This window comes from Aquarana catesbeiana, linkage group LG07 (genome assembly GCF_042186555.1).
Source record: "Aquarana catesbeiana isolate 2022-GZ linkage group LG07, ASM4218655v1, whole genome shotgun sequence".
Classification (NCBI taxonomy): Eukaryota; Metazoa; Chordata; class Amphibia; order Anura; family Ranidae; genus Aquarana; species Aquarana catesbeiana.
In genome coordinates, this window is record NC_133330.1 from 23355036 (window position 1) to 23380177 (window position 25142).

General features: G+C 47.9%; 1 protein-coding gene across 1 annotated transcript in view; it reads left to right on the forward strand.

Annotated features, from left to right (window-relative positions):
- Positions 1 to 25142, forward strand: part of GRIP2 (glutamate receptor interacting protein 2) — a 121720-nt gene that overhangs the window by 73179 nt on the left and 23399 nt on the right. Inside the window, 3 exon segments of the mRNA XM_073591882.1 lie at positions 16666 to 16729; positions 19171 to 19316; positions 20514 to 20658. Coding sequence (XP_073447983.1) covers positions 16666 to 16729; positions 19171 to 19316; positions 20514 to 20658 — 355 coding nt within the window.

Sequence of the window (25142 nt, forward strand, 5' to 3'; positions counted from 1 at the left end):
TTATCCAACCCGAAGATCTACAAAGTCTCAGGTACCCAGAACAAAATGGAGGTTTTATCCAACCCAAAGCTCTACAAAGCCAGAATGGTCCGGACCCCTAGGCCAAGAACAGAATGGAGGCCTTACAATAGGAAGTTGAGATGAAATGGTGATTGTGACGGACCTCCGTACTCAAGATGAGTCTGCCCGTCGTAAATTCTTCCTCTGTCCAGTAACACACGCGATCCAAGGTCCCACAGAGTACCAAGTCAGTAGCCATAACTCAATGTAAGACTGTATTCAAACACATGTAACAACAGACATACACTCAGGGGACAATCAACCCTCCCTTTTGGAATTCAGGGTGGGGTAAACTGTCCAATCAGCAATAGACACACAGGTCAGGTGTATTCAAACTTCTCATCAGTAAACAGTCTTATTAGCAGGGAGGGGCTGCTGGAGGAATTCACCCCCCCATCCGCATAGACATACATCCCATAATATACTTTTCTCCCAAGGAAGACAGACACAGTAGAACAATGGAATACAGCCACACCTCAAACGATCAAAGCAACGAGTCCACAACAGCACGAGACAACACACAATATATACATATATGTAGTATTCCAGTGTGGCTGTACAGCGAGTCCAACTAGCACAGATCAGACTGGGGTTCTCGTCACCCTGTGCCCCTAATGGACACAGGGTGATTTACACATGGGAGCTGGACACAGAGTTTCCAGAGCTCTCCAAGGTAAGCTGTGTTCCACAAGCCCCCACCCAAAGTGACTCCCGTCACAGTGATGTCTTGCTTAGAGGTAAAACATCTTACATCGCTACCACAATACAACAGTACCAAAACTCAGGACATCAACAATACAGTTTTCCCCCAACAGCCCCCCCCCCCTTACCCCCATTCAGCCTTGTCCTGCAGACTTTAACACACCAAAAAACTTTACAAAGCCTTTATACTCCTGGACCAAGAACAGAATGGAGGCTTTATCGAACCCAAAGTTCCACAAAGACCCTGGGTTCCTAGACCAAAAACTGTACGGAGGCTTTATTAAACCCAAAGTTCCACAAAGCCTCCAGGTTCCTGGACCAAACTCCTGTGCCAAGAACAGAATGAAGGCTTTATCGAACCCAAAGTTCTACAAAGTCTCTGGGCTCCTAGGTCAAGAACAGAATGGAGGCTTTATCGATAGGAAGCTGAGATTAAATAGTGATGTCTTGCTAACAGGTAAAGTGTGGACCTAGTCATGCAGACTTTATCCCACCCAAAGCTCTACAAAAACTCCATACTCCTGGGCCAAGAACAGAATAGAGGCTTTATCGAACCCAAAGTTCCACAAACCTTTCGGGTTCCTGGACCAAGAATTGAACATGTGAGGTGAGGAACCTAGGCGCCACATATTCGTCCTCAATACTGGCAGCCAGTGCCGCACACTAGTTAAAAGAGAAGTTCGGGATTGTAAAAAACAAACATTAAAACTCATCTAGGTGGATGCAGAATCGATCCGATGCTACATCTGTCCCCCGCCGTCTATGCAGTGAGAACTGGGCAATCAAACACTGCTGCTCGCTCAGTTCTCCCCCTTCGTTCTCAGCAGAGAGCAGCGACTGTCAGTAAGCGGCTCTCTGCTCTCCCCACCAAGACTCACTGGAGCGCTGGATTGTAGAGGGGGCTGTCTCAGGCTCTCGGTGAATTGCTGAGGGGCTGAGCCAGCTGCCGATCCAGGCTTTTGGGGGGGATCCCGACCATATGAGATCTTCTTCGAGCCTGGACCTGCTTAGTGGCATCAGCTGACAGCGGGCTTTAGCTTTTAAAGCTTTCAATATTCTTCTCCTTTAATTTAAACTACAAGTTTGTTTGGGCTTTTTAACATCAGTATTTTCTTTTGATCATCTTGTGCGCACTCTCTCACATATCGTTCATATTTTTCTCCACACGCCTTTGTAAAGAAATTATTGTAATTCCCTTTCCTCCTGCATATTCATGACCCGCTATACAAACATCCGGAACGACTCCAGTTCTTATGATTAATGGACTCTGAAGATGTATGTAGTTAAACTAATGCACAGATAAAGAAACATAACTGCTCTGCAATGCTTTACAGTTCAGCGCATGAGTGCACTTCTCCTAGTCAGTAAGAATTATTCTCTGCAGGCGTTGATGCTTAGTAATTAGCTGTTTTGTGAAATGCCTCTTAATCAGTTTTATTAGGTTTTTCATATGAAAATTGAATACAAGATTTAAGGTCTATAAAGTCGTTTTTTTGGCTTGTCTAACAGGCAGCACAAAAAAAAAACCAAAATAACCCATAAAGATCACACTTATACATTTTATCTCAATTACAGAGCTCTGACACGTTGCTGCAAAGGATGCAGAGACATATCTATCGGTCCGTATCCCAGAGGAGCTAACAATCTAACGCTTACAGTCATACTGTCAAATAGGGGTCATTCACACCATGGCGCATTTCTAGGTTTTGATGTGCACTACTGCTTTGCCTTTTATAGATAACTTTGCTGTGCCTTGTGCACTGAAAGCATATAGGTTAACGCTCAGGCTACTATGTCCACTGTGGGTGCCGACTCTGTCCTGCAGGTATTAGCAGCCTCAGCCTAGCTCCATCCAAGCCATGCCCCGGTGCGTTTCGTCCCGCCCATGGGACTTGGTCATGGAGGTTCTTTTCCCTTGTGCATTGCAGTAGTGTATTTAGGTTTTGTGCTGCCCTAGGCCTGACTAAACCCGTGCACCCTCTAATTTAAATATGACCCACCCCTTCCTGTCAAGGCCACACCCCTTGCTATTTAAGACCCGCCCTGACATTTTCGAGTGGGGACACTAGTTCTGAGGGCCTGGGGGGTGGGGGTGGGGCGGGGGACAATGGATTCCCTTAATTTGCATAGATTTCCTCTCACTTCCTTTTTGGCTATGGGGCAGGAAGTGAAGGGAAATCTCTGCAATGGGACAGGGATGGTAGAAAATAAACTGACAGGGGTTATAACCCTCCCTTATTCTATCCAAAATGTTAAAAAAAAAGTGTTTCCTATAGTTCTGCTTTAAGCACAAATTTCTGATAATTTTATGGAGAGGACTAAGAAGATCTAACCATGCCAATGGTGCAGCAGAAAACATATAGCACAGTGAGTAAGGTTTGTGGTCCAGGATGATAGGACAGTCAAAATTAGAAGCGCGCCCCCCCCCCCCCCCAGTTGCGGAATGCCGGCCGCACTGCTTCCGCTTTATTGGGGGCACTAGACTAATTTTCCTCTCAGCCCAGTCCGCCCCATAAGACTGGCGCTACACTAACAGTGTGGCGCAAGCCAGCGGGGACTCTTATCATGCTGCCCCCCTGCAAAGTGCTGCCCTAGGCCTGGGCCTTGTTGGCCTAGGCCAGGATACAGCGTTGGTGCATTGTGCAGTTGGTAAAGCACTTCAATGCACATATACAAAAAATGGGTACTTGTGCTATAGCACACCACAATGCTCAAATGTTAGTGCTCTGTGGACATGGAAAAAAATTTGCTTCACAGCAAGGTACGGCTAAACAGGGGAAATTAGAAATAGATTTATCATATTATTGCAGTTTGACTCATAAATTCCCTCTTTGCGGGTAGCACTGAAACAGAATAAAACTTGTCCCTGACCACCTCTTAATTGTGCATCTCAAGGGCGTAACTACGCATCATGGGTCAAAATTTTCATGGGGACGCCCTCAATGATGACTTTCTCTGTAACAGCTGGCACTGTCAATTGTGACAAAACATGTAATTGATCCTAAAGTGTAGCTGAAAGTGAAATAAAATGACAGGGACGGTGTTGTCACCCTATAACAGGAAATGGCTGAACAAGGACCTTTGTGGCAGGATCGGGTATTATTTTAAGAAAAGCTGCAGATTTCCCTCTCTCTGCTCACAGAGGCAGGAGTGGGAGCCATTGGCCCCTGCTGCTGTCAATCAAATCCTGCGTGGGGCTGGGCTGAGCCATGCTCTGTGTGTGTGCCCCAATAGATGCACACAGCTCGGCTCGGTAGCGAGCCTGCAGGTGTGCCCCTGTAGGAAGCAGCTTCCTATGGTGGTGCATCAAGAAGAGGAGGAGCCCCAGAGCGTTGGTGGGGGACCCCAGAAGAGGAGGATAGGGGCCGCTTTGTGCAATACCCTTACACGGAACAGGTAAATATAACATGTTTATTATTTTAATTTAAAAATATGCTTTACAATCCCTTTTAATATGTTAAAGCTTATATTAAAATTTAGTGATTTGGGTTTGCATCAGTGGTGGCTGATGGGTTTTTCTCTTTTAGAGGGGCGGCGCCTTCCGCCCTGCATCCCCCCCCCTCCTCCTCCTAGGCATTCTATAGGATTGCCTGACCCTTTCAGTCGATCGGGAAATGGGTATCAGACCCGCGCTTTCTGATTGGCGGGGAGGCGATTCAGTGTTAGAAAAGTGAATATTCATTTGCTTTTCTAACACACCTGGGTGGCCTTCTAGTGCAATGCTCCGAGTCCACCCTATTTTGAAGCCCAATAAAGCCTATGGCTCTAATCAGGTGCTTCAAACCCCCCCCCGCCCCCGCCGCTGTAATTCATGCACCCGATCGACCATCTGCCACTTCCAGCAGCTAGGGACAGACTGAAACAAAGCCGTGAGCGGCTTCGTTCCAGCCTCCTAATTGTAAACACGGAAGCGACATCATGACGTCACTTCCCGTTTACTCGGCTGCCAATGGCGCCGGATTTAAAAAATATACAGTATTCAGAATTGCCAAAAGCGGCCATCGGAATACTTTGAAGTGCAAAGGAGGGATCGGGGGTCTTTTAGACCCTCCATAAAGAGTACCTGTCACCACCTATTACTGTCACAAGGGATGTTTACATTATTAATATAAAAATAAATAAAATAAATAAGAAAAATTTTTTTTTTTTAAAGCGCCCCGCCCCTGCGAGCTCGCGCATCAAAGAAAACGCATACGGAAGTCGCGCCCACATATGTAAACGGTGGTTCAAATCACACGTGTGAGGTATCGCCGCGATCGCCAGAGTGAGAGCAATAATTCTAGCCCTAGACCTCCTCTGTAACTCAAACCTGGTAACTATAAAACAAATTTAAAGCGTCGCCTGTGGAGATTTTTAGGTACCGTAGTGTGTCGCCATTCCACGAGTGCGTGCAATTATAAAGCGTGACATGTTTGGTATCTATATCCTCGGCGTAACATCATCTTTCACATTATACAAAAAAGTGGGCTAACTTTACTGTTTGGTTTTTTAAAATTCATAAAAGTGTCCCTTTTCCCAAAAAGTTGCGTTTAAAACACCGCTGCACAAATACTGTGTGATATAAAATATTGCAACAATCACCATTTTATTCTCTAGATTCTCTGCTATATATATATATATATATATAATATAATGTTTGGGGGCTCTAAGTAATTTTCTAGCAAAAAATACGGATTTTAACTTGTAAACACCAAATGTCAAAAATAGGCTTAGTCGTGAAAGGGATAAACTGAGTCCAGTGACCCAGCACTGTCAGAAAAAAAAAGTGTTAAGTGCTTAACAACCATCCTGTGCCTTTCATCACGTTAAGGCAGTCGGAGGGATGAAAAATGGTTGCTGTGGATATCCACACTTCTGTGCATTTCTATTCCCCTTATTAAGCAAACAGCAAAGTGCAGCAACTCGTATCATACAATCAGAATGAATTTTTCATGGGTCTGACTGCACTAAACTGCTGAAAGGTACCGCACGCCGCATATCATTACCCTGGGCGCTGTAAACGCAGAAGGCAGTTCATCAGCATATAATCAAATAGAAGCGCATGTGGGAGAGGGCCGTTCATTACAACTGCAAACTCAAATCCCCCGGCTGTCAGTTGTGCCAGGTAACAGAAGTCAACTAGTATAAAGTGCACCTGTCAGCAGTTTGAAAGTATAAGTGCACTAAAAAAAATGCACTTATCCTTTTTGTTTCCTTACCCTGACCTAACCTAACACTCTCCCCCTCCATAGATGAACACTTAAAGGAAGTCTATGGGCATACCATCCTCTTTTGGACTTGTACCTACAAGTAAGCTTATAATAAGGCTTACCTGTAGGTACAGTGAATATCTCCTAAACTTGCACCGTTTAGGAGATATTCTCACAACGTGCAGCCGATGACGTCACCGGCGCATGCGGTCTGAAGAGACGGAATATGGTCCTGGAGGCGAGGCCTCCCACGCACATGCGCAGGAGTGACGTCATCGTGGCCCCCCCGCCCACTCATACAGCCCAGAGCCCCCAAACCCAGAAGGAAGACCTGGTGAAGATGGCAGCATCGGAGAACCGTGACAGCGCTGCGCTAGAGGGCTCCGTTTTACAGTTAAAGCGTTTGTTAACCCAAAAAAAAAAAAATTGATCCTGTTCTCTTAAAGCATGTTATACAGCACAGTGCTTGTGCTGTGTCATTTGGCCCCCTGTGTCACCTAAAAAACCTGGCTGATCCTGCCTGGTTATACCCCTATAAACTGACCATGGTAATCAGGGCTGCTGAGCCCTGACACAGTGGTCAGAGTACGTGCCTCCGTCTGCCACAGTCCTCCTGTCCTCCTATGTGCTCCTCTGTCCTTCTCCACCCTCCCCTTACTACTTGTCAGTCCTCTAGTCCCTGAAGAAGATCTGCACTGTGGTTTTTCGAAACGCGTTGGACACTCTGTCTGTCTGACTGTTTTGGGCTTCCCTCTCAACTGTTTCCATATCTGCCCCCAACACATGTGTTTGTTTTTATTATCTTTTTGAATATTGTTTACTATCCTATATATTAATAAATTTGTATTTTTTTTACGATTACTGTTTGTGGTCCGTTTAAAATCCCAACTTGAGCAACTTGCTTTTTACTATACGTATCAAGGATGTGGTCCACAAACAGTACAGTCAGCTAGCTGTGGCAAACTCTCTCTTTCTATGACTTTTCATCATGATACAGTCTGAGCCTGCAGCCGCTGTCAGCCAGCGCACCGGTGTTTCCCATCAAGTGGGTTACTAAAGTGGAGGTAGCACCGCTGTATGTTTGTTCTTCTCTATGCAATGCAGGCAGATCTTGGCTGGTGGGAGGGACCAGCAGGATGCTGTACATAGATTCCTGAAAACATCACAGCACCCGGCCTCAGTATTATTACTATTATTATACAGGATTTATATAGCGCCAACAGTTTACGCAGCGCTTTACAATATAAAACGACAATGCAGTTACAATACAATAAAATACAATAGGATTAAGAGGGCCCTGCTCAGAAGAGCTTACAATCTAATAGGGTGGGGCAGGTGGTACAAAAGGTTGTAACTGTGGGGAATGAGCTGATGTAAGTGGTAGGAGATTAGTTGGAGACATGATAGGCTTCCCTGAAGAGATGAGTTTTCAGGGATCGCCTGAAGGTAGCAAGAGTAGGGGATAGTCAGACCGGTGGAGGTAGCGAGTTCCAGAGGATGGGAGAGGCTCTGGAGAAATCCTGGAGACGAGCATGGGAGGAGGAGACGAGAGAGCTTGAGAGTAGGAGGTCTTGAGAAGAGCGGAGAGGACGGTTTGGGTGATATTTGGAGACAAGATTGGTGATGTAGCTCGGGGCAGAGTTGTGAATGGCTTTGTATGTTGTGGTTAGTATTTTGAATTTAATTCGCTGGGCGATTGGGAGCCAGTGTAGGGATTGGAGGAGAGGGTTGGTGGTCAGTGTAGGGATTGGAGGAGAGGGTTGGCAGACACTGAGCGGTTGGTAAGGTGGACAGGGGCGGACTGACAACTCATGGGGCCCCCGGGCAATAGGGGATCATGGGGCCCCCTTTGTCCCCACCCACACACAAGCCTCACCCTCACAAAGCCCCACGTATATATTGCACTGCTACATGCATTGGTCACAGAATTTCTCTACTGTATGTTCAAAATAAATGTTTAAAGAGTTAAGAAAATAAAGAAAAATAAACTCACATTAACCACGTACATTTACTGCGGGGCTGCGTCTCCTGTGAGCAGAATCACGTACAGGTACTTGATTCTGCACTTGTGGGTCTGCGTGCTGTTTGACCTGCTGCTGCTTTGACACACCGAGAGCTAATCAGCGGGTCTGGCGGACCCGATGATCATTTCCAACAGAGGCAGAACGGTGGTCTGCCGACGTAAACAAGTCAAATTGCCATTCTGTTAGTAGGGAAGACCGAGATCCTGGGGCTAGAGCCCATAGCAGCAAAGTAAAGAAAGTCATATGCATGTATACAATATACACACATATACACATATATATACATATTCACACACACACTGCAGAGGTTGTGGACATGGTACAGGGGTCAGAGGTTGTGGACATGATACAGGGTCAGAGGCTGCGGTCATGGTACAGGGGTCAGAGGCTGCGGTCATGGTACAGGGGTCAGAGGCTGCGGTCATGGTACAGGGGTCAGAGGCTGCGGTCATGGTACAGGGGTCAGAGGCTGCGGTCATGGTACAGGGGTCAGAGGCTGCGGTCATGGTACAGGGGTCAGAGGCTGCGGTCATGGTACAGGGGTCAGAGGCTGCGGTCATGGTACAGGGGTCAGAGGTTGTGGACATGGTACAGGGGTCAGAGGCTGCGGTCATGGTACAGGGGTCAGAGGTTGTGGACATGGTACAGGGGTCAGAGGCTGCGGTCATGGTACAGGGGTCAGAGGTTGTGGACATGGTACAGGGGTCAGAGGCTGCGGTCATGGTACAGGGGTCAGAGGTTGTGGACATGGTACAGGGGTCAGAGGCTGCGGTCATGGTACAGGGGTCAGAGGTTGCGGTCATGGTACAGGGGTCAGAGGCTGCGGTCATGGTACAGGGGTCAGAGGCTGCGGTCATGGTACAGGGGTCAGAGGCTGCGGTCATGGTACAGGGGTCAGAGGTTGCGGTCATGGTACAGGGGTCAGAGGCTGCGGTCATGGTACAGGGGTCAGAGGCTGCGGTCATGGTACAGGGGTCAGAGGCTGCAGTCATGGTACAGGGGTCAGAGGTTGCGGTCATGGTACAGGGGTCAGAGGCTGCGGTCATGGTACAGGGGTCAGAGGCTGCGGTCATGGTACAGGGGTCAGAGGCTGCAGTCATGGTACAGGGGTCAGAGGTTGCGGTCATGGTACAGGGGTCAGAGGCTGCGGTCATGGTACAGGGGTCAGAGGCTGCGGTCATGGTACAGGGGTCAGAGGCTGCGGTCATGGTACAGGGGTCAGAGGTTGCGGTCATGGTACAGGGGTCAGAGGTTGTGGACATGGTACAGGGGTCAGAGGTTGCGGTCATGGTACAGGGGTCAGAGGTTGTGGACATGGTACAGGGGTCAGAGGCTGCGGTCATGGTACAGGGGTCAGAGGTTGTGGACATGGTACAGGGGTCAGAGGCTGCGGTCATGGTACAGGGGTCAGAGGTTGCGGAGGGATCTTACCAGGCTGTGATGAGAGGTGTACGTCACTGCTGAGACCTCACAAAGTGCCACTGCTGCCTTACATTTAAAAATAGTGCCGCCTGGTGCCATTATGTCGCTGCGCCTGCATGTTCGAAAATGACCGAACGTGTATGGGCTTGCCCGCACAGCGGCGGCGCTGCATGTGCAGATGACACTCCAGCCCCCCTCATCATACCATACAGGGTTAATGTTACTTTATGGTATGTGATGAGGTGGGGGTTTTAGTGGAGGAAGAGAGCAGTGCAGCTGGCTGGAGCATTGAAACAGGTAGGTGAAAGAGGCTTCCCCTTACTCCCCCCCCCCCACACACACACTGCAAGAATGGACTTTATATTAATTTCCTGGAGATGGGCTGTATTGTGGCACCACATCCTTTGCTGTTATTGCTCAAATTCATGAATATGTTAGAAATATACTGGGACTTTTCAGATGCTACAGAGATATTATACATACACATATATTAAAAAGAATTATTTTGTGAAAATGCATCTATGTATGTAGTACCTGAAAAGTCCCAGTATATTCTTAACATACTGAAGCATTTTACTTTCACCAGACCTGTCCTGCTGAGGTACAGGACAAGTTTAAAGCACAGAATTATACAGTGTGGAAGGCAGAACAATCGTGACTCACAGGAGAAGAATGCAGTCTCCATTCCGTCCTGTTATCTTGCCTTGGGGGAGCTCCGGTGACTACTTTATGGGTAGCAAGGATCGCTACTGTGTTGTCCTGCTTGCCCTGTTCTCCCCCAGGAGGGGAGGGGAGAGGGAGGCTCGGGAACTGCCTGACACACACAAGCATGGAAGAGATCGAGTTTCTCCTTTCTGGACATTCCTCTTCATGCTCGTTACCCGCTCCTCACTTGTCCATAGACCCGAGGAGTGTCTTATATAAGCAGTGACAATGTCCAGGCTCCTGGGTCGACATTCTCCCCCTCGCTCACTCACTTACTCAGCTCAGTTCAGTCAGTGTCCAATGTGCGCTAATTGTCAGCGCTGACATTTCCCATCCTTCCTCCAGCTAGCTCCTCTCCTGCTCAGGACTCAGATTTGGCGCCACAAATTCAGCTTCTCTGGAGCCAATGAGAGAATAGAGAGCGATTCTCTCTCTTCTATTTACACACAGCCGCAGCACCCGATGAGAGACTCACGGGCCCCCTACTGGCCAGGGGCCCTCGGTCGGCGTCCGAATGACCGAATGGTCAGTCCGCCCCTGAAGGTGGATAAGTCTGGCAGCAGCATTCATGATAGACTGAAGAGGGGAGGAGCCTATGGAGAGGCAGGCCAATGAGAAGGGAGTTACAATAGTCAAGGCGAGAGATAACAAGGGAGTGAATGAGGAGCTTGGTGGTTTCATTTGTTAAAAAGGGGCGAATTTTAGAGATGTTACTGAGGTGAATTCTACAAACGTTTGACAACGATTGGATTTGAGGCTGAAATGACAAGTCGGAGTCTAGGATTACACCTAGTACCCTGGCGTGAGGGGAGGGACTGATTTTTGCATTGTTGATTTTGATGGAAAAGTCATGGAGTGAGGGGGGGGGGATATTAATAGCTCAGTTTTAGAGAGATTTAGTTGAAGGAAGTGGTGCGACATCCATGCTGATATGTCAGTTAGTAAGTTAGTTATGCGAGAGGAGACTGAAGGAGTGAGGTGAGGAGTAGACAGATAGATTTGGGTGTCATCGGCGTATAAGTGTTATTGGAAGCCGTGGGTGGTTATCAAGTGACCAAGGAAGGAGGTGTAGATAGAGAAGAGAAGGGGTCCAAGAACAGAGCCTTGGGGGACCCCACAGAAAGAGGCAATGGAGAGGAGGAGACAGAGTTGTAGTTGACACTGAAGGAGCGCTGTGATAAATAGGCAAAGAACCAGGATAGAGCAGAATCTCGGAGGCCAAGGGAATGGAGTTTATTGAGAAGGAGCGGGTGGTCAACAGTATCAAAGGCCGCAGAGAGGTCAAGTAGTAGGAGTATGGAGTACTGGCTGTTGGTTTTAGCAGTTAGTAAATCGTTAGTGAGTTTTAGTAAGGCAGTTTCCGTGGAGTGCTGCGAGCGAAAGCCAGACTGTAAAGGGTCAAGTAGGTTATTTTCACTGAAGTAGGAGCTAAGATGGTTGTAGACTAAGCGTTCTAGAAGTTTAGAGGTGAATGGGAGCAATGAGATGGGTCCTAAGTTGTTCAGGTTGGTAGGGTCCAGTGAGGGCTTTTTAAGAATGGGAGTGATCTGCGCATGTTTTGGAGGGGAGGGGAAGGTGCCACTAGAGAGGGAGAGATTGAAGATGTGAGTGAGGGAGCATAGGATAGAAGAAGAGGGTGACCTTAGTAGTTGTGAGGGAACAGGATCCAGGGGACAACTGGTTAGGTGGGCATCTGAGAAAAGTTTTGTAATCTCTTCAGTAGTAGCCAATTCAAAAGAGGAGAGTGTTGAATGTGCTGTTAGGCAAGGTATGTTGGGTGGGGAAGACGTACGCACAGTGGAGGTATCCTCACAAATTGCATCAATCTTGTCTTTGAAGTGATTGGCAATCTCTTGGGCAGTGAGTGAGTTAATGGGTAGAGGGGGTGGGGGACGAAGCAGAGAGTTAAAGGTTGAGAAGAGTTAACGTGGTCTGGATGACAAAGTATTAATAAGAGAAACAAAATAGGCTTGTTTGGCAGCATGGAGGCATGAATTGTATTTTAGAAGGGCAGATTTATATGGGGTGAAGTCTTGCAGGCATTTGGGTTTACGCCACAGTCGTTCAAGAGCACGGCAATGTCTCTTGAGATTTCTAGTGTTGTCAGTTTGCCAGGGTTGTAACGGTCGGGGCCTGATTCTGCGTGTGGTTAGAGGAGCAAGTGCATCTAGTGATGATGAGAGTGAACTGGTGTAGACAGAGGTGGCCAGGTCAGGACAGGACAGGGGAGAGATTATGTCATATAGGTGGTCAGTAGCAGAATAGATTAGAGAAGGGTTAAAGTGGCGAAGGTTCCTACAAGTAATTGTTTGCTGCTTGGAGGGATGGGTGGTTACATACAGTGAAAGTAATGAAGTTGTGATCAGATAGAGGAAAGGGGGTGTTGGTGAGGTTGCCAGGGTTGCAGAGATGGGAGAATACAAGGTCAAGGGTATTACCATTGGAGTGAGTGGAAGTACCCCTCTCAAGTGTCCTCCGCTCTGGTGCAAGCAGTGGGCTGGCTCTTGGGAGGAGTTATGCGAATATAAAAAAGCCTTGATGGGTGGGTGTCAGTCTGGAGGAGTGGGCGTTCCTAGGCAGGCTGTAATGCAGGCTGTAATGCAGACCACCCTATGTGACACCCACATGTGGTGCTGAGCCTCCATGATTGAAAGAATTCAAATCCAATGAATATAAGAGGCAGACCAGGGACAGTCAGGATGGAGAGGAAAGGGTTAGTGCACATTGTGAGAAGCTCACAGTGTGCAGTGGAATCAGAGTAAGCCATTTCAGTACTGGAGAGGAGCCGCTACAACTGTGCAAGACTTTAAGGTGTTACTAAACCCGCAACAGTAAAATCAGTCTGTATATGCAGTAAAGCATGCTTTTTATACTCACTGTGGAACCTAAGGGGTTAACATGCATTGTGTAAAAAAAAAAAAAAAAAAAGGCTGTTTGATCCTGTCTTCCCTGAACCTCCCCTTCTTCCACTGTCCCCAATTCATCTCCTGATAGAATGGACCCTTAGGGGCACTATGCACGTGCTCAGTTTGGAGTGTATTGGTAGAGTGTTTTTTTTTTTTTTACTTGGGAGAGTGCATGTTATCGGCACAGGGCCAATCAGCACTGTCCAGACAGAGGGTCAGGGGTCCTGCAGCCTCATAGGACAGTCAGTGCAAAATGAAAACTCCTCCTACAAGCTTTAACCAGACACTGATAGAAATCACAAGATTGCTATATACTGCTGATGAGAAAAAGGTATTTATTTGTTTATATTTACTAAAATAATTGCATTTCCATGTTCTGTGTACTGTGGGAGACCAGATATAGTGAATGCAGAGTACTGGGTTTAGTAACACTTAAAGTCTCAATAACTACTTGACAGCGGGCTGCGAATATCAGTTCCTTGGCTAGTTGTACAAATAACAACATATCTATCTAAAGGATATAAGGAATGACCCCATTTACATGGAAACTCGCAGTGTTCATTAATGATCGGGTATAGGAAAGATTAATAAGCCCCGGTGCTGATGTATTGGAAATCGTTTTCTATCATCCGAGTAGCTTTATGTTGGATGAAAATAAACACAGTCCCATCCCTTTGTATTTCGGGACGGGCGGCGCGCTGTGAATTATGATGCGTTTAGCGGTTTCCTCTGAGAGCCCGGGGGCTTGTTTCCCCCAAACTGGCCCTCATATGCGGGAATCCACGGCCGCCTCCGAGCGCCCCCTTCCCCTCGTTTATCATCCTTCCCTGCAGAGGAGATGGTGAATTAATTAGACATCTATTATCAGTGCGGCATCAATCTCCCCTTCCATTCTTCCTGCTCTGTCTTCCAGTCCCTGCGGAAGGATTAGTTCTGTTGTTTCAGTGATTTATTGCCTCTGCTTCCCGTGACTTCTGCCCAGGTGCATTCTGGGACGTTGTCTGGCATTGCAATGCGCGGACACACATGCAAACCCGCTGCCCTGTACCCAAATATTAACCAGAAACCTGACATGAGAGACATTTGTGGTCTTTTCTTGCTCAAAGTTATAATGAACCCTCGGCATTTTGCACATCGGGCGCAATAAAATATACATTCCCCAGCAAACTATATGGTCAAATTCTTACCCCAAGCACTTAGTTTACAGCTTTCAATGCTGCTGGCTCCAGGGGTGGGCAGGAGGGGCAGCTGCCCTGGGCGCTGTGGTATTGAGAGGTGGGGGGCAGCGACACCATGAGGTGATTGGGGGGGGGGATTTGTGTTGGGGGAGAAATTTGGGGGGTGGCAGGGGGTAAGAATTGTTCTAGGTGGGGAAATTTGGGGAGGTAGGAGTGGTGCTTTGGGAGGATTTGTGTTGGGGGGGGGGGGGGGTTGTGCTAGAAAAGGTGATATGGTAGAGGGGGCAGGGATTTGTGCTAGGAGGGAAACATTTTTTGGGGGTATTTGTGTTAATAGGGATGATTGGGGGGTATTTGTGCTAGGAGGGAAGATTTTGGTGGGGGGATTTGTGCTAGGAGGGGAGATTTTGGTGGGGGGATTTGTGCTAGTATGGGAGATAGGAGGTGCTGGGGGCATATGGGGAGAGGGAGGATTTGAGCTGGGAGGCAAAGATTTTTGCTGGGATGGGGGATTTCAGTAGGAGGTGAATTTGTGCTGGAAGGAGGGAGAATTTATGCTTAGGATGTAAGCATGCAGATTAGTAATCGCTTTTTCTTTATGGGGGGGGGGGAATTTAATGACACATAATACTCATACTTCTTGGGGGGGATGGGGCGCACACAATTTGGCCTATTCACCCTGGGCTCTAGATGACCTTGTCCTGGTACTGGTTGGCTCCTCCTCTTTGTGCTGCTTCCCATGACTCCGGTCTTTACAGGAAAGGGTTACCAGTGGACAGTGCCAGTCTGTTTGGAGGAGGGAGGAGCAGGGGGGTGCCTTGTATACTATATTAGAGGGCTGTGTTTATGTTGGTACACACCAATGTTGGGCAGGGGGGTTGAACCTGTGGCCCTGTGGAGCCCTTTGGTGTGGCCCTTGACCTCAAACCAGGGAAACTTCTATTTTATCCTGCAGGTTTGGTGGGCTTTCAGAGCTCCTATATGCAGAAGTTTTGGTGTGCTTTCAGAAAGTGGACTAGTTGGACTACAAGCCAGCAGTCCCAACCCTATGCTGCTTTCCCACTCCTGGAAAGGCTCTCAGACAGCCTAGCAGCCAAATGTCCCCGGGATAGGCCTCAGGCTTCCGGCCTAGCAGCCCGGGGCAGCACAACACACGTCCACCCAGACAGCCATCCAGGTGGCACAGAACCCCGATCACCTGATTCCACCCAAATAAATAGGCTCTTCCAGCAGGCCAAGGTACCAAACAAAATCCCTGCCCATTGGCTGAGACACCCCATCCATTCATGTCTGAGCTTGCAAAGCCCCTGTCTTATCTAATGTCACTAGCATAGTGCCCCCCAGTGACAGAAGAGAAAGGGTGCAACAAGTCCAGATTTAGAGAGGAATCAATTGATCTCCTAACAATTGACCAAAACAACTATCGCCTGGCAACTAAATTTCACAGTAACCTTGCCTAAACATCAGGGTGCTACATGTAGATTTAAATGAAAGGAAGAAGCTGGTGGCACACCTTGAATCCACCACATGTAAAGTTTTAGGGCCCATTCACACTTCAGCAATTTGAAGCTCCTTTGAAGCTTCACCGGAAGGTCTCCCAACACTAGGATTTCCATTATATTCAATGATGTCCCTTCACACCTGAGCATAGAGCTTGTAACTTGTCACTCAAAAAGTAGGTGAGCTTCTTTTTTGGGCAGAGTCATGCATTTTAGTCCCAATAGACTTCAATGGGGGTGCCTAGAAAACACATTTTTCATGCCTAGTAACTAGTTTTCGATGGACTAAAAACAAAAAAATAAATCACTCAAGCCTGAAACGTGTCCAAAGACGCTCAGCTGTATGAGTGTGTGATTGGGGCCATGTTGTTCTGGCAAAGCAACCTAAAGCCCCAATGCTGACGTGTGTCACCTAGTACTGGGCTTAATAGCAGGTCTCTATGATTAAGCCCAGGTCTTGGTGAAATGCAACAGCCGGTCCTCCCAGGTAGGGCTTTGTGTTGCTTGTCCAAAACAATAAACCTTGCATTGAATTTTTTCTTTTTCTTTTGGATGTACTGATAGTATGGGGAGAGGATGAGCCCCTGCTTGGATATTGCACCTGGTCAGCCAGGGGAGTGACCCAGCATGAAAGGATTATGAGCGATCTCTATGATTCCCCAGCAGGTCTTTGTGTTTCTTGTCCGGAACAATAAAACTTTACATGCATTGGATCTTTGGGTGTGCCACCGGATTCCTTCTTTTGGATCTACTGATAGTTTGGGACAAGTTGCAGCTTCAGCTTGGGTATAGCAAGAGGTCAGCCAGGGGTGGTGACCCAGCATGAAGGGCTTGCGAGCAGCAAATAACTTTTGTTTGAATTGCTTATTATATGGACCAGTGATGGCAATGGAATAGCTATAATGTGCAGTGACATTGTGTATTAACTAAAGATGTACAGAAACTTTATTTTAACCTTCTTTTTTTTTTCCTCTTTTCAGCCAGCAGAAAACCGGGAGAACCTCTAATAATCTCTGACATTAAGAAGGGCAGTGTAGCACACAGGTGGGTATTGCAAGCAATGCGAGAGATTATTATTATTATTATTATACAGGATTTATATAGCGCCAACAGTTTACGCAGCGCTTTGCAATATAAAAAGGAGACAATACAGTTATAATTTAATAAAATACAAGAGGATTAAGAGGGCTCTGCTCAGAGGAACTTACAATCTAATAGGGTGGGGCAGGTGGTACAAAAGTTTGTAACTGTGGAGAATGAGCTGATGGAAGTGGTAAAAGAGATTAGTCGGAGATGTGATAGGCTTTCCTGAAGAGATGAGTTTTCAGGGATAGATTTTTCTAAGCAGTGAGGCAGCACTAAACCGAAGCTGTGATATATTATATGAGACAGTTGTATAGGATCACAGTCCAAATAATAAACTCCTCGTCTTCTAGAGGAACCCTATAAATAATGTTCAGGACTCGGGGAACCCCTGCTAAGAATTATTCTATCTACAGCACACAGGCCATATGTGTAAGCCGTAAATTGTGGATATAAGAATAAATAGAAGAAAGCAATGTGGTGTACCCCCACCCCCTCCCGTCCCTCGGTTGGTTGATCAGTCGGTCAAACTCCGCCCCCGTCGCTCGGTCAATCGTCCGTCTGTCCATCAGCCCTGCACTTACCTCATCCAGGCAACGGGCAGCTTCGGCGGCTTCCCCCTGCGTCTCCTCCTCGGTGCCTCCCCCCTGCTCCCGGCCAATACGGTCGCTTCATCTCTCGGCCAATCGGGTCTTAAGACTTGCTTCCTGATTCACCGGGAGGAGAAGCAGGAAGACAATAACGAATATTAGTTTGCTATTGTCACACAAGTGGGTGAGCTTGGGGTGCAGTGCTCTGCGCCCTGAGCCCACCATTTTATGAAACCAAATAGAGCCTCTGGCTTTAATCACGTGCTTAAAAAAAAAAAAGAAAACCCATAGAAATCCATGCGTCCAGCGCCCTCCATGTAGATTAGGGGCCGGGCGCATGGATTAGGGGAGTGGCGCCCTGCGCCCTATATGGAGTGGCCGCCACTGGTAGTGGCCCCTTACATTGGAGGCGCGTGTAGTGGCCCCTTACATTGGAGGCGAGTGTAGTGGCCCCTTACATTGGAGGCGAGTGTAGTGGCCCCTTACATTGGAGGCGAGTGTAGTGGCCCCTTACATTGGAGGCGAGTGTAGTGGCCCCTTACATTGGAGGCGAGTGTAGTGGCCCCTTACATTGGAGGCGAGTGTAGTGGCCCCTTACATTGGAGGCGAGTGTAGTGGCCCCTTACATTGGAGGCGAGTGTAGTGGCCCCTTACATTGGAGGCGAGTGTAGTGGCCCCTTACATTGAAGATGAGTGTAGTGGCCCTTTACATTGAAGGCGAGTGTATAGGCCCCTTACATTGAAGGCGAGTGTAGTGGCCCCTTACATTAGAGGCGAGTGTAGTGCCCCCTTGCATTGGAGGTGCGTGTAGTGGCCCCTTGCATTGGAGGCGCATGTAGTGGCCCCTTGCATTGGAGGCGCATGTAGTGGCCCCTTGCATTGGAGGCGCTTGTAGTGGCCCCTTACATTGGAGGCGCTTGTAGTGGCCCCTTACATTGAAGGCGAGTGTAGTGGCCCCTTACATTGAAGGCGAGTGTAGTGGCCCCTTACATTGGAGGCGAGTGTAGTGGCCCCTTACATTGGAGGCGAGTGTAGTGGCCCCTTACGTTGGAGGCGAGTGTAGTGGCCCTTTACATTGGAGGCGAGTGTAGTGGCCCCTTACATTGGAGGCGCTTGTAGTGGCCCCTTACATTGGAGGCGCTTGTAGTGGCCCCTTACATTGGAGGCGAGTGTAGTGGCCCCTTACACTGGAGGCGAGTGTAGTGGCCCCTTACATTGAAGGCGAGTGTAGTGGCCCCTTACATTGGAGGCGAGTGTAGTGGCCCCTTACATTGGAGGCGCTTGTAGTGGCCCCTTACATTGGAGGCGAGTGTAGTGGCCCCTTACAATGAAGGCGAGTGTAGTGGCCCCTTACATTGAAGGTGAGTGTAGTGGCCCCTTACATTGGAGGCGAGTGTAGTGGCCTTAGAGAGCTTAAAGGATTATTGGAGTTAATGGTAATTTATTTTGAGGCAGAAACTGCCAAGAGAACCATCTAGCAGCCTCTAAAGCCGAGATAGGCAACCTCGGCACTCCAGCTGTGGTGATACTACAAATCTTATCATGCCTCTGCCTCTGGAAGTCAGGCCTACAGCTGTCTGTCTCTAAATTCCTCATGGGTCTTGTTCCACACCAGCCGGAGTGCTGGGGTTGCCTAGTTACCCTAGTTGAGAAAAGGCTGATTTAAAGTAGCACCACACCAATATAAAACATTCCCCTGACCACTCCGGACATTTGCATGTAGTATTAAGAAAGTAAAAATCTGATGCAAGCAAGTGGTGACATTTTGGGGTCATTGATCTAACGCAGAGATTTATCCTCTTCCCTCTGCAGAACTGGCACCTTAGAGCCGGGTGACAAGCTATTGGCCATCGACAACATCCGTCTTGACAACTGCTCAATGGAGGATGCTGTGCAGATCCTGCGGCAGTGCGAGGAGCTGGTCAAACTGAAGATTCGCAAGGATGAAGACAACTCCGGTATGAAACTTTGTGCTTAAAGTTGTTTACAGTGTACAGCCTGCCATATTCCGCAAGGAGCCATTATGGTTCCTGATATAAATATTAATCGTATCCATCTTTCTGAGAATTTCAATCAGAAAATATATCTTTTGTTTTTGTTTTGTTTTTTTGTTTTTTTAACTACATCGGTGCATTTTGGCCGGACAGCTTTTTCAAGTATCTGAATAATACCATTGGGATTAGAGAGGTCTGTATGCTCCCGCCCAGCCATTAGAGAGTTCTTTGTGATCTCACCCAAGCATCAGAGTGCTATGTGACCCTGCCCAGCCATCAGAGTCCGTGTGTGGTCCTGCCATCAGAGGGTGCTTTCTTATCCTCCCAGGCATCATAGAGTGCTATGTAATGCCACCCAGCCATCAGAAAGTGCTAAGTCATTTTGCTTGGTCACCAGGGAGTGCTGCCTGACCCTTTCCAGCCATTAGAGAGTGTTAGGTGAGGTTTAGACAGTTTGGAGTGCTACACCTGGCCAGCTGCTGGAAAGTGCTGTGTGATTATGCTCTCTATAATGTTTGGGATTGGAGAACATAGATATACTTATCTAATCCCCCCCCCCAACAAGACCAGTCCCTGTGTCAACCCCCCCCCCCCCCCCCCGTGGTTTTGTGTGGTGGCCTGTTCCTGACGTCATCAAGCCCATAGACCTGCTCTTGACATGAGGACGTCAGGAACAGCCCATCGCTGGATCGTGGGGGAGCCCCATTTGCCTGTGGAGTGGAGGAACAGCTGTGTGCATACAGCTTTCTCCTCTAACCCAGACAAAATGAGCAGTTGGCTGTACTTACAGTGCACAGGAAAACTTTTTTTTGCCCGGTGTTGGGCTTTAAAATGAGACAGGAAATAGTGGAAACCATTCAGCTACCGGGAGCAAAAAAAAAAAGAAAAGAAAAAAGCTTTGTGTGAGATAAAAGTCATCCAAGTCGTAGCTCATTCACCCATTTTTTTTCCAACCTCTGGAGCAGCTGCACTTGCAGAGTGCACAGTCTATTTGCGTTTAGCAAATCAACCCCAAAGTGTTAAAGTTAAACATGGATCAGGCTAACATGATGGCTGTGGCCACTGAGAACCAGTTTACAGGTCCTCCCTGTATAGTCATGTCTATTTCCTTTTCGTCGGCCATGTGTTAATTTTAATAATAACGCTTCTTTTGTTTTTTAGATGAGCAGGAGACAACGGGTGCCATTATATACACTGTGGAGCTAAAGAGATACGGGGGACCTCTGGGAATTACAATCTCAGGGACCGAAGAGCCATTTGATCCCATTGTCATTTCTGGTCTCACCAAAAGAGGACTAGCGGAGAGGTGGGTAACACATGGGGATGGGGATATCTGCCTACAGTCAAAATTTGCAAAACTTACCATAGATGTAAAATCAATCTAGATTACTTTTTGTTTGCTAAAGTAAAGGTCTATATAGTAGAATCAGGACCTCCTTCCTCCTGCTAGGGATCCCTCTAGTGATATAAAGATCTATATAGAGGAATCAGGACCTCCTTCCTCCTACTGGTGACCCCTCTAGTGATATAAAGATCTATAGAGCGGAATCGAGACCTCCTTCCTCCTTCCTGCTGGAGATCCCTGTAGTGATATAAAGATCTATATAGTAGAAAGAGGATCTCTTTCCTCCTGCTGGTGATCCCTGTAGTGATATAAAGATCTACATAGAGGAATCCCTTTAGTCATAACTAAATTTCTATACAAAAAGAGTTATAATCTGACTATAGTCAGAAATTGACCACCAAATATTACGGACTTTATAGGCTCAATATGGGAGACCACACACACACATATATATATATATATATATATATATATATATATATATATATATTATAATAAAATGCAATAAATGTAGTATTCAACCTTGTAAAAAATGTAATATTAAAAACATAGGCACAGTTGCCTCCAAAATATCCACTATGTAGTGTTGCAATTGCTCTATTTAGAGTACCGGAAGTCTAAACCTATGAAGAAGTGTAGCCAAGTGGCAAGCTTTACATATACTCTGTGCTTCCGGTAGCCAGATCTGCCATGTCAATATTTTGCCAATCCACGGCTTCTTCAGGACCCAGCATGGCAAGGCAGAGCAGCACTAAACATATTTTGTGGAGAAAGGTGATATATATGGGCGAAAGCACCTAATTGGGGTGTCAAGTGGTTCTGTCACATTTGGTAGTAGCAGTGGGATGCTTCCTGCAGTCTGGGATATCCAAACCTCCTCCGGGATCCAAGGCCTGGATAGCAGAAGAGGAGTTGTACAGATACCAGCTGCCATGGAAGAGAAATTTGGAAAGAGGTTGCGAGAGATGGGGATACAGCACAGGAGACCAGTGTCAGTGCATGTCCTGCTGGAATGGTATGATTCTGTCCGCTGGAATGGTATGATTCTGGAACTCTAAAAGGAAGCGCTAGCCTGTGAGCAGCTCCACCAGGGAAAAGTTCTCCCTTCCATCCAGGAAAGGTACTGATAGCAGTATGAAGTGTGAGTGCTGTTATTGGGGAAACAACTGCACAAGGAGTGGACAGCTGAGTTAAGTAGGCTGGTCCAAGCAAAAATGCGGTTGGACGAGAGTTACAGAGCCCTCTGCTGGTATGTAGCCCAAGTGTGCCTGTGGACAGCCCAACAGAAGGCTTTGGCTATGGAGGCCTGGGGCTGTTATTCAAGGGGCTATCCAAGGACCCTGAATTTGGGAGCGATTTGGAGTGGCGTTTGGAGGAAATCTTGGAGTACAGAAATCGGAGGCTGAATGTCTCTAATGCTCTGAGCACAGAAAGATTTGGAGTTTCTAGCCATTCAGGAATGGGAGCTAGAGATCGCCTACAGACGGCTGCTAGACTCTGCTCAGCAGCAGGTCTGGGCTGCCTTTGCCTAGGACAATCAGGAGGTACTAGCCAACAGCTCTTGAATCCTGTCTGAAGTATCGCCAATGGGGCAGAGCAACAGTGTGCTTTGCCCACCACCACCCACAGTTATAGAAGCAGAGCTCCTATGGCACATGCAGCAAGTGTTGACTCTCCTTGATGAATCAGTTTCTGCACTGGATGAGTTTGGATGGAGGAACGCGTCTGTCCAACAGCTGGATGAGGGTGCAGGTGATGGAGCAAGCAGCTCATCTCCACAGCAGCAGTTCAAGGATCAGGGAGGCAAGGAAGCTGTCCTCACTCCCCTGCCACAGATCACAGAAAGCATGGATTTAATTGAATTTTCATCGGAGGATGTTATGGATTATGAGTCACCTGCTGAAGTGCCGGCACTGGGCCTAGGGGCAGCCAGGAAATGTGCTGGATTTTCAGCAGTTCCAGAGACCGGGATTTGATAGACTTCTCTGCTGAGGAAAAACAACCTGTTGAGCCTCCAGCAGAAGAACTGGCATTGGGGCTGGACATCACTGAGTTCTGCCCCGCACCAATAGCAGCTTCAGCCCTTCTGAGAGAAGAGGCAGCCAGCCTTTCTTCCACACCATTGGCATGGACATGGGATTTCCTGCCACCAGCATCTGTGGAGTTACAACAAACTTTTCCAGCTGAAGCACTGGCAACCGGACGAAGGGTCCAAGACCTCTGCCCCACACCCGTGGCAGTTCCAGAGGCCCAGGGTAAGAATTTGGGGGTCACTCCCCAGCAAGGATCAGTGCACCTGGGTGATAGTACCAGAGAAATGTCATCCCAGTAGCCAGATGAGGGTACAGGAGATGGAGCAGCTGGCTCATCTCCCCAGCAGCAGATACAGTTCAGGAGATAAGGTGGTCATCCTTCCTCCCGAGCAGCAGATCTGCAGTCTGGGAGTGGAGGAAGCCAGCCTCCCTCCTCAGCAGTTAGCCGGAGCACATGATATGGGGTCCCCAGCTGAAGTGCTGGCAACAGGGCAGAGCGCCACTGGCCTCTGCCTAGAACCTCATGTGTCTTTACGGCTTCAGGGAGCTGGGGCAGCCGGCCCCTCCCCCAACAGCATACTGCGCCCCAGAACAGTAAAGACCAGCTGAAGCGCTGGCAGCCAGACAGAGATTCCACGATCTCTGTCCCACACCTACTGATGACAACTATTCCCTGCGGCCCAGAATAGAGATCATGTGGATCAACTATGTGGGTTCACTCTGCCAGACTAACACAGGTCCAGACCAGGTGGAGGTCTGGGACCTTGTTAGTTTACTTTTGATTGGGGAGAAATGTGACAGACCAAACTGGGACAGAGACTTTTGGAGGGGACCGCAGGCTAACCTCTTGGCTACTGACTATGGGACCTGGCTTTTAAGGGAACACTACTCTTTGTGAGGTGTATGCTTGGAGTGGTCTTATTTCTCATTCAAGTTCTCAGGTCTCCCCAAAACACACAGACTCTGGGAATCTAGGCCCAGGATCCATGTTTAGGCCCTAGATGCCCCATTACCAGCAATGACTGCTTCACGCTGTGAGACTCATAGCAGATATTAAAGTGTTTGTTAACCCTAAGAATACAAACACTGCCAGGACCTCTATTAGAGCCTGGCAGAACACACTGCAGTAGTCTTTTATAAAACCGAACGTTGTAAATACCGATTTACAGTGATCTTCAGGCCGGTCACATGACTCGCGCCCGCTGTATACATACGATGGATGGCTTCTGCAGGAGGGGCCGTGATCTCCCTCTGACGTCAGCCGGGGAGATCACGCCTCTCCTGCAGTAGCCCGGGAAACCTGGCCGAGAGTAAGGATGAGCTCAGATGTGTTCGCACAGCCCACGTGCAGAGCCCGCCAGGAAGTCGGCACTGCACTGCGCTAATCACAGGCAGTGAGACATTTCCCGATGTGCGGCTGCAGAGATCGGGAAATGTCTCACTGCCTGTGATTAGCGCAGTGCAGTGCCGACTTCCTGGTGGGCTCTGCACGTGGGCTGTGCGAACACGCCTGAGCTCATCCTTAGCCGAGAGTCATGTGACCAGCCTGAAGACCGCGCTAAAACTGTATATACGTTTTTATAAAAGAATAACGCAGCGTGGTATGCTAGGATGTCATAGAGGGGCTGGCAGTGTCTATTTAAAATTTTTAATTTTGCTAATAGCAGGGGGGGGGGTGAGACGGAGACCTAAAGACACAAGATGGAGGGGATGAGGGGGGAGAGAGGAGAGCAGAGAGGACAGCGTATGACGGAGGGACTCACTTTGACCACGGTGATCAGGGCGGAGCAGCCCTGATTTTCGTGGTCTGTTTAGAGAGGCCATACAGGAAGTGGCAGATTTGGGGGTTTTCTATTACAGATTAGAGGGGGGCAGACTGTCGTACGATATTCGGATCGTATGTACGGGCCATTGGGGTATATATGATCAGGAAGGAAATGTCCTCCTGTGGGGTAAAAAGTATGTGTCTGAGTTTCAATAAACGGTCATTCCTTTGGTTCTATCCACACATCTTGTCTGTGTATGATGATTGGGGTAAAAAGAGCTGGTATTAGCTCTCGGTTTGGTGGAATGGTTTGGAGGGCAGGAGGCACTGTTATTGGCGGAAGCACCTAATCTGGGTGCCAAGCGGTTCCTTTGCATAATAAATATATACAGTACAATTCATGTGTTATGTACAAAAAAACTCACTAAACTAAAGATCTTTATAGAGGAATCAGGACTGCCTCCTACTTACACTTAGTACTTCAGGGATGTTGATGCTATGAAGTGAAAATGTAACTTCTTTCAAAGAAGCATCGACAGCTAGAGAGAATTTGCTGCTGAAAGAAATATTCTCGAATCCACTGCAGCCAGCCTACATGTGGGGTGGGTGGATCTGTAATGCCCCTTACACACGATACGAAAATCGTA